At 46.8% G+C, this 14,762-nt stretch overlaps 1 protein-coding gene across 13 annotated transcripts in view; it reads left to right on the top strand.

Annotated features, from left to right (window-relative positions):
* ANKS3 (ankyrin repeat and sterile alpha motif domain containing 3) overlaps positions 1 to 14,762 on the top strand; it is a 30,531-nt gene that overhangs the window by 1,079 nt on the left and 14,690 nt on the right. For 10 of the 13 annotated variants that reach the window (XM_032604881.1, XM_032604877.1, XM_032604875.1 and 7 more), the window contains exons 2-5: positions 4,084 to 4,294; positions 6,471 to 6,669; positions 6,865 to 6,986; positions 8,194 to 8,275. In XM_032604881.1, coding sequence (XP_032460772.1) covers positions 4,125 to 4,294; positions 6,471 to 6,669; positions 6,865 to 6,986; positions 8,194 to 8,275 — 573 coding nt within the window. In that variant the 5' untranslated portion in view covers positions 4,084 to 4,124. Of the gene's footprint in view, positions 1 to 4,083; positions 4,295 to 6,470; positions 6,769 to 6,864; positions 6,987 to 8,193; positions 8,276 to 14,762 lie in introns of those variants that run through there. The other 3 variants (XM_032604885.1, XM_032604886.1, XM_032604887.1) reach the window with 3 other exon arrangements.

Genomic DNA, 14,762 nt, shown 5'->3' with positions numbered 1-14,762 from the left:
GTCTGGTGAATATGGTGGATGAATCAGAACTTCCTAGCCAAGCTGTAACAGTTTTTGCCTGGTCATCAAAGAAACACATGGTCATGTGGTATCCTGATAGAAGATTATGCGTTTTCTGTTGACTGATTCTAGACGCTTTTCATAGAGTGCTGCTTTTAGTTGGTCTAATTGGGAGCAGAGCTTGTAGGAATTAATCGTTTGGTTTTCCAGAAGGAGCTCAAATAGAGGACTCCCTTCCAATCCCACCATATACACAACATCACCTTCTTTGGATGAATATCATCGGCCTTTGGTGTGGTTGGTGGTGGTTCATTTCGCTTGCCCAACGATCTCTTCCGTTCCACATTATTGTACAGTGTCCAGTTTTCATCGCCTGTCACAATTTGTTTTTTTTTTTTTTTTATTTTGTAAAAATGTTTATTTATTTTTGGCTGCATCAGGTCTTAGTTGCGGCGTGTGGGATCTTTCATTGTGGCACGTGGGCTCTGTAGTTGCATCATGTGGGCTCTTCAGTTGTGGTGCACGGGCTTCGTTGCCCTGTGCGGCATGTGGGATCTTAGTTTTCCCGATCAGAGATGGAGCCTGCATCTCCTGCATTGGAAGGCAGATTCTCAACCACTGGACCACCAGGGAGGTCCCCACAACTTGTTTTAAAAATGGAACGTTTTAGTTAAGTAGAGAATCACGTGTGGAAATACAGTCAAGAAGGTTTTATTCGCTTAACTTACGTGGAACATCAAAGCAATTAACATAACCAAGCTGGTGCAAATGATTTTCAGTGCTTGATTTGGATATTTTGAGTATGTCGGCTATCTCCCACGTGGTATAACGTTGATCATTCTCATTTAATGTCTCGATTTGACCACCATCAACTTCAACTGGTCTGCCTGACCTTGGAGCATCATCCAGTGAGAAATCTCCAGCACGGAACTTCTCAAACCATTTTTGACATGTTCGATCAGTCACAGCACCTTTTCCATACACTGCAGTGTTTCGGTTGTGTTTTTACCTTTCTTGAAATAATAAAGCATGCTGAAAATGTTGCTTTTTTGTCTTCCATCTTCATTGTTAAAATGGCTACACAAAAATTCACCTATTTTGATAAGTTTTGTGTTGTTCTTTTTTGCGGTACACGGGCCTCTCACCGCTGTGGCCTCTCCCGTTGCGGAGCACAGGCTCTGGACGCGCAGGCTCAGCGGCCATGGCTCACGGGCCCAGCCGCTCCGCGGCATGTGGGATCCTCCCGCACCAGGGCACGAACCCGTGTCCCCTGCATCGGCAGGCAGACTCTCAACCACTGCGCCACCAGGGAAGCCTGATAATTTTTTTTTTAAATGCACGCTGATATGGCAGCTGTCACAGTACAGTCTAACAAAATTGTTTCAAATGAAGTTAAAGACAACTAAGTGCTACTAGAGCCATCTTATGGAAAAAAACCAAACGAACATTTTGGCCAACCCAATAGCTTTATGGTCTCTTGGCATCCGAGTTCTCCCTCCATGGGCTTCTGGAGTGGGGGTCTGATTCTGATTGCCGCTCAGCATTCTGGAAGGTGTCAGACAGGTGAGCCTCCAATAAAAGGAGAGAGAACATGGGTCCCACCCTGGAGGAGGCATTTGGAGTAGAAGAAACACACCCAAAGAAGGCTTGGGGGGTGTATTGAAAGGAGTGCTGAACTGACAGCTTATTTGAATTCTTATCCAGGCTCTGTGGCCTGGACTGTTCAGCTTGGGGGTTCCCACCTGAAAATTGAGAGAGCTGATTGTTCTCAGGCCCTGCCAGTGTGGACATGTGGTTCCAGGAAGCAGGGCTTTGCCCTGAACTTTGTTACTCTGGCCAGGGGCCGACAGATTCTTTGTCCCCCAAATTGGTGGCTTGTTTGTTTTTTGGCCATCTTGGCTGTATCTCATGCTTGGAAGCATTTGTTAGTAGAGGTTGATGTGCTAATGGCATCTGTGAACCGCTGTGGTACCTTTAGGCCATCTGAACATGAAGTGGTTTTCTTTGTTTTCTCCTTCTCTTGCTTTTCTACACCTTGGTCTTTGTTCTTTCCCCCCAGAGTAGAACAGGAGACAATTGTCACTCCAGAACTAAGGGTTCTACTAGGAAGCTGATGACTTGGGCTTGATGGGTTAGGATTCCTAGAATGAAGGGCTCTTCATCCTGCTGTTGTCCCATCGTGGGGAAAGTGTCACCCAACAAATTAACCAGTCTATCCCATTCCCCCAGTCTCTCCCACATTCAAGGGATGCATAGGTAGATTCCTAGTCAGTTAGCACTGGTCGCATCCTGGTTTCTGTGTTGGGGCTTTCTTTCTGTTTGTTTCAAAATTTGTTTTTAAAATTTATATACAGTAAATTTACTCATTTTGGTGTTCAGGTTTATGAGTTTTGATAAATGTATAGAGTCATATGTCCATCAATCAAGATACAGAACAGGGGCTTCCCTGGTGGCGCAGTGGTTGAGAGTCCGCCTGCCGATGCAGGGGACACGGGTTCGTGCCCCGGTCCGGGAAGATCCCACGTGCCGCGGAGCGGCTGGGCCCGTGGGCCATGGCCGCTGGGCCTGCGCATCCAGAGCCTGTGCTCCGCAACGGGAGAGGCCACAACAGTGAGAGGCCCGCGTACTGCAAAAAAAAAACAAACCCAAAAAACAGAACAGGTCCATTGTCCCCAAATTCCCTCTTGCAGCCCCTTTGTGGGACCCCCACCCCTAACCCTTATTACCACTGATCTATCCTCCTTTAGTTTTATCCTTTTTTTATTAAAAAAAACTTTTTAAAACTCATGCACTTTTACTGTTTATTTACTTATTTTGACCACGCCTCATGGCATGTGGGATCTTAGTTCCCCTACCAGGGATCGAACCCGCGCCCCCTGCATTGGAAGCATGGAGTCCTAACCACTGGACCGCCAGGGAAGTCCCCCCTTTAGTTTTATCTTTTCTAGAAAGTCCTGTAAATGGAATCATACAGTAGGCAGCGTTTTGAGTCTGGCTTACGCTTGGCATAATGCGTTTGAGATTCGTTCATGTGTTGTGTGTATCACCTGTTTATTTCTTCTGCTTATGGCTGAGTAGTGTTCCACTGTGTGGACGTGCCACTGTTTGTCCATTCTGCCATGTGTTTTTAACCACAGTCCTTGGAAATATCACGTCCCCATTAAACAGTAAGGAACTAGGGGTTGGAGATGCTAAGTAGCAGAGCTAAATTTTGATCTAATTCCAAGTCCAGGGCTCTTTATTTTTTTTAATTTTATGTATTTATTTTTGGCTGCGTTGGGTCTTCCCCGCTGCATGCGGGCCCCTCCTAGCTGCGGTGAGCGGGGCCCACTCCCTGCCGCAGTGTACGGGTCTCCCACGGTGGCGGAGCCCCCCCTCCTGCTGTGGAGCACGGGCTCCAGGCACATGGGCCTCAGCAGCTGTGGCACACAGGCCCAGCAGTTGTGGCCCACGGGCTCCAGAGCATAGGTTCACGGGCTCAGTCGCTCCGCGGCATGCGGGATTCTCCCAAACCAGGGATCGAGCCTGTGTCCCCCACATTGGCAGGTGGACTCTCAACCACTGTGCCACCAGGGAAGCCCCAGGGTTCTTTTTCACCACATCTGAGAGTTGATTTGGTCCACTGACCTAATTACCATTTCTCTGCTTCCCATCCAAGAGGTTGTCAGGCTCCTTGAGTTCCCTTTCTAGAATGTGGGGCCTGGGGGTCATAAAGGAAAATATATGCCACAGTTTATGACACAATATGTGCTCCTCTTTTTCTGTCTAGTGACAGGCTCACCAGTACTAGCATGATGGAGCTGTCCGAACCATACAATTTTTTTTTCTTTTTGGCTGCACTGCAGGGCTTGTGGGATCTCAGATCTCTGACCAGGGATCGAACCCAGGCCCCCTGCATTGGGAGCGTGGAAACTTAACCACTGGACCACCAGGGAATTCCCGCATACGATATTTATTGAAAGGAAGTTGTCTGGTCAGTCCCAGGAGTTGGGTACATTGGGCAGCAGTCTGTCAGGGCAGTGACTTAGCCGCCTGCTGTGGGCAGGAGTGTGACCATGCCATTTCACTCTGTGTCGCTACCAGGAAGGAAGGACCTAACGACCCCAGTGCCTCCCTCCACAGCGATGTCGGAGCTCAGCGATGAAGCCAGCGAGCCGGAGCTGCTGAACCGCAGCTTGTCCATGTGGCATGGGCTGGGTGCGCAGGTCAGCCGGGAGGAGCTGGCCGTCCCCTTGGATCTTCACACAGCTGCTTCCATTGGCCAGTATGAAGTGGTGAAGGAATGTGTCCAGCGGTAAGAGATCTTGGAAAATGTTCCTTCCTCTTGGATTTTTGAGCTCCATGGTTCAGCTCTCAGGTGGAGCCATCAGGGAGCTAGCGGGGGCCTTGCCCACAGCTGTAGACATTTAATCCTTGGGTGGATCAACTGCTGCTTCTCTTGGGCTGTTGTCAGGGATGATTTATGCTGGACGCCAATAAGGAAGGCAGTTTTGATTCCAAGGAAGAAAAAGGCAGCTTAAACTTTTTTCATAGGCTTAGAAATTGTTCATTTCAGGCTTACTTTAACCAGAGTAATTTTGTGGTTTTCACTAATTGCAGAAATGCTCAAACAAAACAAAAATAAAGATTGAAAGCAGTGCCCTATGGCCTTCTTTCCCCAGAAGCTTCATTTTAATCCCTCCTGCCGCCCTCTCCCCTTTAGCTTCTGCCATAGAGAAGGAGGTGGGGTTATCCCCACCTGGAGGATTGCACCTTACTTACTGCCCACATGCCGTTTTCACTGATCTTATGTGCATATTAGGTCCCCCTAAACAGCACTGCTTATTAGCGCCTTCTTGTTTGAAGTACAGTTTGATACTCAATGTAATTTTTGGAAAGGGATCCATCTTCTCATCTCTTCCCACTTTGTCCGCCACACTTTGTGCTCACTGTTATCATCTCATTGATAACTTAGAGAAACAACCTATGTCCATACCTACCTGGGCCTTTTCCAGTTCCAGCTTGGGGAGTTACAGCAGAGCCTTGTGGAAGTCCCGTTTCTGGCTCCCAGGTCGTAGCCATCACTTATGAGCATCTGGCCAGTTGGTACTTCTATACCGGGCAGGTGTGCAGGCAGCACATCCCCCGACAGGGACACCACGACCCCACCTATATAGTTCTGCTCCTTTAACATTCACAGGCTTTAAGCCTTCGGGTGTGCTGTTAAAATGAACAGTCCAGAACAGCTCTAGGAAGTGTTTGTGTTCTGATTGGGGTTGTGACACCTGCTGAGACGCAGGCTGGTGCACAGTAAACACACTGGGGACCCCAGGGGGATTTGGAGGGGTCAGAAGGGAGGATTCGGCTGAAGGGGGTTGCCAGAGCCCCAGGGCCGCTCTGCTAAGGGGTGGGGGTAGGGGCGCCTCCCTGTCCATGTGGGAGGGCGTGTGGTGAGAATGGGCTGGTCTCCAGGTGGCTCTCCCGGCCAGTGGCTACCCCTGCATTCCTGGGATCAGGACCTGGGAAATGGCTGCCTGGGTCCAAAGCCAGGGTCAGTAAAACGTGCTGGTGAATGGAAACTAATTGTCTGGTGTAGCTTAGTGTGTATCTAGGAGAGGCACGAACTGCATGGGTCGACTGTCACTTGGTACCTCCACTGGAGGCAAGGATTGTGGAGGAGGAAAGACTGGGGCGTGAAACAGGCAGGATGCTCCTGGAAGTGGGTCTTACTTCCATCCCCCGACCCCAAACTCTGGGTTGGGAAGCCTGCATTGTTTTTCCTGTGGGAAACACTTTTCCAGAATTGTAATGGAAATCAGTGAGAAAGACAGGATTCTTTGGTCACAGATTTTTCCAGGAATGTTTCTGTAGGGTGGGACGACAAAGGAGAAATCGTCCACTGTCTGAGTCCCCTCCTCTTTCCTCTCCCCTCAGTTCTGGACTAGCAGACTGGTCTGTTGGCGGGAGGTAGTCAAGGCTCCAGGTCAGCGTTTCTCGGCCTCGGCACTACTGACAACCTGGGCCAGCCATTCTTTGTTGTGAGGGGCGTCCTGTGCACTATAAGATGTTGAGCAGCATCCCTGGCCTCCACCCACCGGATGCCAGTAGCTTTTCCCTCTCCAGTTGTGACAACCAAAAATGTCTCCAGACTTTGGCAACTGTCCCCTGGGGGCAAAATCTCCCGTGGTTGAGAACCATCTATGTAGCTGGTGGTAGCAAAAAAGAGAATTGCTGGCCTTAGGGTAGGAGGAGGGTGCAGATGAGAATGAAAAATCGGAGGAGGGAGGCAAACTTGAGGGAGTTTGCAAAGGCAGTTGTCCGGCAAGTGTAGTCACTCCCCCCCCTCCCCGCCAGTGATGTCCAGGGTGGCATATGACTCTGCTTCCTGTCAGCACTTCCTGCTCTTTCTCTTGGCCTGGCCTGGCCACCGGCTTTGGTAAACCCCACCTATGAGATGGCTGGCGTGTCTAGCATGTCTTGCGTTTGTTTAGGAGAGAGTTAGATTTGAATAAGAAGAATGGTGGTGGCTGGACCCCGCTGATGTATGCCTCCTACATTGGACACGATACCATCGTGCACCTGCTGCTCGAGGCGGGGGTGAGTGTGAATGTGCCGACCCCAGAAGGGCAGACTCCGCTGATGCTGGCTTCCAGCTGTGGCAACGAGAGCATCGCCTATTTCCTCCTCCAGGTGAGCTACGAGGGCCTCAGGCCAGAAACCTGAGGGGCCCCCGGCCGCTCTGCAGAGACGTGAACCACTGCAGGCCCCTGTGTGCGTGCGTGTGCTCGGGTAATCACTTCGATTCTTTCAGCGTGATGGCTTGGAGGGCGCCCACCCTGCACAGAGGAGACGCGGCCTTAACGAGCATTCTGTGTTTTCTTGAAGCAAGGTGCTGAGCTAGAAATGAAGGACATTCAAGGCTGGACTGCCCTCTTCCATTGCACCAGTGCTGGGCATCAGCAGATGGTCAAGTTCCTTTTGGACAGTGGAGCGAACGCCAATGTGAGGTGATTACGAGGTCTTAAGTGGCCGCAGGAGGGAGGTGGTCACGTCTGACTCTGAGTAGGGCAACTGGCGAGGCAGCTAGAGGCTGGGGTGCAGGGAGCCCCTGCCTTGGTTTGACAGGCTCAACACAAAGGGACGGAGGGGACAGTCCTGCCTAGGCGTGGAGGCATGGGGATCGTCCTAGCTTTCTCATGCATCTGTCAGGTGGCATTGTGTGCAACATTTTAAGTTCTCTGTGCCTTATTTCCTTTATCTGAAAACAGGATGGCAATGCCCATGTCATAGAACTGTTAGAAGAATGACATATTCTGTCATATAACAGGTGCCTAACATAGTGTGTGGCACTGAATTGACATGCATTAAATGCTAAATCCCTTTAGCTTTCTTGCCTTCTGTATGTATCAGGTGAGGTGATACTTTGAAAACAGTCATGAGTTTTAAATATAAGCTGGAAGTAGGGTTGTTGTCTAAAGCATGTCACCATGATAATCCTCTTTCAACCCAGCATTCACCTGACACTGCACACCCTGGCTGGTATCAGCCGTTGTAACACACTGTAGGTTTACAGGCCATTAAGAAAGAAAAAAAATGCTCCTAATTAAAATGCATTTCATTTACTGACATTCTGACTTCAGTGATGCTAAAACGTGAAAAGTGTGTGTCTTCGAACGGATGAAAACCAGTGGTTAGCTTGCTTCCTGTCTTCTAGCCCAGGTGAAACCAGTGAGGACTTGGTGGGCGGGGCACTCTGAAGAGGGCACTGAGTTAGCCATAAGTAAGCATTAGGTGTAGTGAGGGCAGGAGATGGTTAGTCCTGGAGCTCCTGGAAGGGTTCCTAGAGGATGTTGATCTCAAAATGTAGGATATCTGGATAGGTGGAGAGGAGGTGCTAGCTGTCTGTGAGCAGTGAAGGGCGAAAGCTACTTTTTGCTGTGATTAAGTAGAGATTCAGGCCGTAGCAGCGGGGGAAACAGCTAAGAAGGAGTGAAGATGGGAAACAGATTGTCTTAGGAACAAAAGACTTGACCTGGGGTAGAAACCACGGGACTGATGTGTTGATACTCACTTTCTCATCTCTCCCCGTTCAGGGAGCCCTCTAGGCTTAGGGATGAGTGACTTTGCGTCACTGAGGTTTTGTCTGCAGCAGGCAAGCTTCTGCCCCCCAGAGCTTCCTCTGCTCATCATCTGACTGCAGTCTCGATGTTGCAGGGAGCCCGTATATGGATTCACTCCTTTGATGGAAGCGGCTGCCGCTGGCCATGAAATAATCGTGCAGTATTTTCTGAATCATGTAAGTGACCCTGTTTATTAGCTTATAATTTAGTCACAGCAAGTGAGGCATCATATCACTGAGGAATAAACTGTAACAGAACTTTCTCCTACGCAGAAATAACTGCTCTTCATCTGTTTATTCAACACATTTTCATTATCTGTTGATGCCAAGTGCTGAGTGGTGCTTAGGCATTAGGGGTACAGTGGTAAGCAACTATAGACACCTATTCCTGTAATAATTTAAAAAATAGTATTATTTGAAAAGTATGGAAAAAATTTTAAAACAGTAAATAGCACTCATCATCCCATCACTTAAAAAATTTATATAGAATAAGGAGGCAAAGATCTTCCTACCTTTTCCACCTGCCCCCTGTTCCCCCACAAGATGCCCAGTTGGTTGTTAAAGAGACCCAGGATTTTCCTCTGCTGAGAAAGTATGTCTGTAGACACCTGCGAACACATGGCTTTTTGTTTTGAACAAAGTGGGATTCTACTGTGTATTTGATCTGCAGCTTCTAAAAAATAATATGCCATAGACATCTTACCTTTGTATGGTATTCTATGCAGTATCCATGCCATAGTTAGTTCAGTCAGTTCCTTAATAGTAGAAATTTAGGTTTCTAACATTTTGCAATTATAAGCAGTGCTCCAGGGAATATCTTGGCACACACAGCTTTAGCACGCATGCAGTTATTTCTGTATGCTGTATTTCTACAAGAGGGATTGCTGGTGCTCACATTTTGAACTTAATAGGTCCTAATAAAAAGGCAATTAGGGGGCTTCCCTGGTGGCGCAGTGGTTGAGAGTCCGCCTGCCGATGCAGGGGACACGGGTTCGTGCCCCGGTCCGGGAAGATCCCACATGCCGCGGAGCGGCTGGGCCCGTGAGCCATGGCCGCTGGGCCTGCACGTCCGGAGCCTGTGCTCTGCAACGGGAGAGGCCACAACAGTGAGAGGCCCGCGTACCGCAAAAAAAAAAAAAAGGCAATTAGGGCTTCCCTGATGGTGCAGTGGTTAATAAGAATCTGCCTGCCAACGCAGGGGACACTGGTTTGAGCCCTGGTCTGGGAAGGTCCCACATGCCACGGAGCAACTAAGCCCGTGCACCACAACTACTGAGCCTGCGCTCTAGAGCCCACGAGCCACAACTACTGAGTGCACATGCCACAACTACTGAAACGTGCCTAGAGCCCATGCTCCGCAACAAGAGAAGCCACCGCGGTGAGAAGCATGTGCACTGCAACGAAGAGTAGCCCCCCCTCTTTGCAACTAGAGAAAGCCAATACGCGGCAATGAAGACCCAAAGCAGCCAAAAATAAATTAATTAATTAATTTAAGAAAAAAAACAGGGCAGTTAAATTAAAAGACAATAAAAAGATGGGCAAAGGATCTGAAAAGATACATCTCTAAAGAAGATACACAAATGGCCAATAAGCACATGGAAAAATGCTTGACACCATTAGTCATCAGGGAAAATGGCAAATCAAAATAACCAGGAAAATAATAATATAATTAAAAAAGACAATAACAAGAGGTGGTAATGACGTGGAGAAATTGGAACCCTCATACACTGCTGTAAATGAAAAATGATGCAGCCTCTTTGGAAAACATTCTGGTAGTTCCTCAAACAGTTAAGCATAGAGTTACCATATGACCCAGCACTTGGATATATCACTCCTAGGTATATACCCAAGAGAACTGAAAACAGGTCCAGGCAAAATCCTGTACATAAATGTCCATAACAGTATTGTTTGTAATAGTCAAATGGTGAAAAGAACCCAAATGTCCATAAGCGGATAAATAAAATTGTTACATGCATACAATGGAATATTAATTGGCCATAAGAAGGAGTGAAGTACTTCCCCGTGCTACAACCTGAATAGACTTTGAAAATATGCTAGGTGAGAGAAGCCAGATACAAAGGCTGAATATTGTATTATTCCTTTTGTATGAAATGTTCAGAATAAGCGTATCTGTGGAGACCAGTAGATTAGTGGTTGCCTAGGGCTGGGGGGAGGTACAGGATTTCTTTTCAGGGTGATGAAAATGTTCTGAAATTGTGGTGGTGGCTGTCCACTATTGAAGTGTAAACTGTAAGTGGATGAATTGCATGGTAGAAGAATTATATCTTAATAAAGTTGTTTAAAAAGTTCAACGGGGGAAATACTTAGTAAGTTCTAACAAATTCCCACTAAACAGATGTCTCTCTTGTCCTTCCCACCAGTAATACATGACGATGCCCATTTTCTCACATCCTCACCAGCCCTAGATGTTACCATCGTAAAGTTTTGCCAGTTTGGTAGGAGAAAAGTGGCATCTTGTTTTGGTTTGTACTTATTAGTGAGAGTGAACATTTTAAAACATATTTATTGACCATTTGTATTTCTTTTATGAATTGTCATATTTATTTATTTATTTATGGCTGTGTTGGGTCTTAGTTATGGCACGTGGGCTTCTCTCTAGTTGTGGTGCATAGGCTCCAGAGTGCACGGGCTCAGTAGCTGTGGTGTGAGGGCTCTCTAGTTGTGGCACACGGGCTCAGTAGTTGTGGCTCACAGGCTAGTAGTTGCGGCACACGGGCTTAGTTGCCCCGTGGCATGTGGGATCTTAGTTCCCTAACCAGGGAGTGAACCTGCGTCCCCTGCATTGGCAGGTGGATTCTTAGCCACTGTGCCATCAGGGAAATCCTGTGTTTTTTTTTTTTTAAACTTGTCTATCCTGGATTGTTCTATATCAGTAGATATAAAGCTCTTATATGGCAGCATAGCACTCCCTTGTAGGGATGAATCAGTTTCTCTAACAGTGGTCTGCAGATAGAATCAAGTTGTATTTGCCATCATGCACAGTGCTGTGCGGGATATCTGCACACATACTTCTGCACACACTTGTGCGACCACATCTCTACAGTTTGGTACTAAAGGTAGAAGTTTTGGATGTAGCCTAAGTACAGCCATAACGTGGATGTTGCCAAATAGCTATCCAAAGAGCAAGTTGTACCAACTTGAACGGTGTCTATACAGCAATAAGCATTATGACTCTTAAATTATGAAGTTGGGGTTTCCCTTGTGGCGCAGTGGTTGAGAATCTGCCTGCCAATGCAGCGGACAAGGGTTCAATCCCTGGTCCGGGAAGATCCCACATGCCACGGAGCAACTAAGCCCATGCGCCACAACTACTGAGCCTGTGCTCTAGAGCCCATGAGCTACAACTACTGAGCCCACGTGCTGCAACTACTGAAGCCCACGTGCCTAGAACCCCTGCTCTACAACGAGAGAAGCCACTGCAATGAGAAGCCCGCGCACTGCAATGAAGAGTAGCCCCTGATCGCCGCAACTAGAGAAAGCCCACGCACAGCAACGAAGACCAACACAACCAAAAATAAATAAATAAAAATAATAAATTTATTTAAAAAATTATGAAGTAGTTTAAACATTCAAAGTAGTACAGAGATAATATTAATACAACTAATGCACATGATTCCAGAGGTAACCACTATCCAGATGTTGGTCTGTACCTTTCCTGTCCCTGACTTTATACTCTCATCACATGCTGTGTGTCCTTAAGCAGCATGTAGACTTATTTTATCTATTTTAAAGATTTATATAAATATTTATTTATATGTTATATATTTATATAATGACTGTGTCATTTAACACAGTGTGGTACATGTAGACGGGGTTCACTCATTTTATCAGCTCTGTATTTATTGAATGTATGAATACGGTATATTTTCCATTCCCTTGTCAGTGGACCCCTAAGTCATGTCCACCTTGCTATTCCTATCAGTGCTGCAGTTAGCATTTTCTACCTGTCCTCTTGCGCACATGTGAAGGGATTTCTTTAGGAGATCAGGATGTGTTCTTCAAAGCAGAATTTTGGGTGTGTAGGCTGGGTGCATCTTCACTAGAGAGTGTACCTTGCTTTCCCCCGTAGGTGTCCCAGTTTGCACACCTCTGACAGCATTTCATAGCTTGTGTCTCCTGTCCCCTCAAAACCCTTGGTACCTGCTATCAGCTGAGTGGTCTCCTGTTGATTTTTGCCTTTCCCTGATTTCTCGTGTGGTTGAGCATCTTTTCATATATCTATTTGCCATCTGCGCTTCCTTTTCTGAACATAATTATTCTTTGAAGGTAGTTCCACTCACACGAACTAGGCCTCCTTAAGACGTAGCAAAGGGACAGGCATTGATGCGGGGCAGGGAGCCCTGGCTGTGAAAAGCATAACTTCTGCCTCTGAGCTTAGAGCCTGATCTTAAATAAGGTAGAACTGGAGACCATAAGGGACAGTTACTGTTATAATTTTTTAAAAGGAAAACGTGTTAGAGAATCAGACTTTTGATCATTTATGTACTGTGCAGATTACACCCTCACTTGGTGCCTTTACTCTCGGCTGGGTCTGAGATTGTATGTGGGCGACTCGTATGTAGGGAAAACAAATTGTATTGGATTTATTTTGGAAAATTTTCTAAATTTTAAACTTTGAAACAATTTCAGACTTAAAGAAATGTTATAAAATAGTACATAGAATTTGCGTACCTTCACTGAATTCCCCAAATGTTAGCATTTCACTTCATTTTCTTTATCAGTCTATATACCTATTATCTTTTTTGGAACCATTTGAAAGTAAGTTGCTGACATAATGCCCTTTTCCTCCTAAATACTTTTTTTTTTTTTTTAAACCATTTTCTTTTTTTTCTTTTTCTTTATTTTTTGGCTGCATTGGGTCTTTGTTGCTGCACATGGATTTTCTCTAGTTGTGGCAAGTGGGGCTTCTCATTGTGGTGGCGTCTCTTGTTGCGGAGCATGGGCTCTAGGCGCCCAGGCTTCAGTAGTTGTGGCACGTGGGCTCAGTAGTTGTGGCTCGCATGCTCTAGAGCACAGGCTCAGTAGTTGTGGCACACGGGCTTAGCTGCTCCATGGCATGTGGGATCTTCCTGGGACCAGGGATCTAACCCATGTCCCCTGCATGGGCAGGTGGATTCTTAACCACTTTGCCACCAGGGAAGTCCCCCTCCTAAATACTTTAGTACTAATGTTTTTCCTAAAACAAGAATTTTCTCTTTCATTATCACATACAGTTATCAAACTCAGGAGATCAACAGTGAGCCTCCCCCAGTGCACTAATCAGGAGTGGAAGGGGCTGGTCAGTTCTGGTGGTTGCTTTTTGGCTGATGGGCCAGGTCATTCCTTTGCTAGGGTGGCTGTCTGGCTGGCCCTGTGTGGATGCTCCTCATTCCCTGCAAATTTCCTCCTGCTCAGTCATGGGTGAGCCCACCTAGTCCCCTGACCTTAGCCAGGCTCCACACTTGGAGGCCGGGCACCCCGTGCTCTTTGCCAGGGGAGGAAGGGGCTGCAGCCACTTCCCTTGTACCCTATGTCCCTCCTTCCGGTAGGACCATGTAGGGTGGGCTGGGCCTCTCCTAGGAGGGAGCTGAGGGTGCCATGGCCTCCACATGGGGAGTGGCCCCCCGCCATCACACTGGTTCACGGCCTCTCACCTTTGTGATCCCACCTTCCTGTCAGTTAAAATGAACTTCCATCATGTTCTTCTCTAGTTACATATTATGTACATTATAAAATAGAAAAAACAAAAAAAATTAAAGGATAAATAAATTGATGGAAATTCTAATATTTTCTTCCCTCTCCTTTGGAGCCTTCTTGTTGTCAGTTCTGTTTTCTTCCTCACTAAGGAATAGTGTTACTACTCTTTTTTCCCTTTAGTATAATCTGAAGTTGAAGTCTTCCAGGCTTAAAAATAGATATTAGTGGGGCTTCCCTGGTGGCGCAGTGGTAGAGAGTCCGCCTGCTGATGCAGGGGATGTGGGTTCGTGCCCCGGTCTGGCAAGATCCCACATGCTGCGGAGCGGCTGGGCCTGTGGGCCATGGCCGCTGAGCCTGCGTGTCCGGAGCCTGTGCTCCGCAACGGGAGAGGCCACAACAGTGAGAGGCCCGCGTACTGCAAAAAAAAAAAAAAAAGATATTAGTTAAAATCCTTCAGGGACTTCCCTGGCAGTCTAGTGGTTAAGACTCCATGCTTCCAATGCAGGGGGTGCGGGTTCGATCCCTGGTCGAGGAACTAAGAAGATCCTACAAGCCCCGTGGCGTAGCCAAAAAAAAGAAAAAATCCTTCAGTAAAGATGGTATTGTTTTTCTGGTTGAAACCTTTGGGTCCTTCTATCAAACTGAAACTAGAAATTATCTTTTTTTCAGCTTTATTGAGATATAATTGATATACATCACTGTTTAAGGTGTACAGCATAATTATTTGATCTCTGTATATCATGAAATGCTTACCACAATAAGTTTAGTTTATATCCATGATCTCAAATAGATACAAATATCTATATACATATGTCTCCTTGTGATGATAACTCTTTGGATTTACTCTCTTAACAACTTTCCTATATAACACATAGCAGTGTTAACCGTGGTCATAATGTTGTACGTTACATCCCTAGTTTCTACTTACAACTGGAAGTTTGTGCCTTTTTAAAATTTTTCATTGAGA

Source organism: Phocoena sinus, chromosome 15, assembly GCF_008692025.1.
Source record: "Phocoena sinus isolate mPhoSin1 chromosome 15, mPhoSin1.pri, whole genome shotgun sequence".
Classification (NCBI taxonomy): domain Eukaryota; kingdom Metazoa; phylum Chordata; class Mammalia; order Artiodactyla; family Phocoenidae; genus Phocoena; species Phocoena sinus.
Note: the sequence above shows the minus strand (reverse complement) of the source record. Positions and strands in the feature narration are given on the sequence as shown.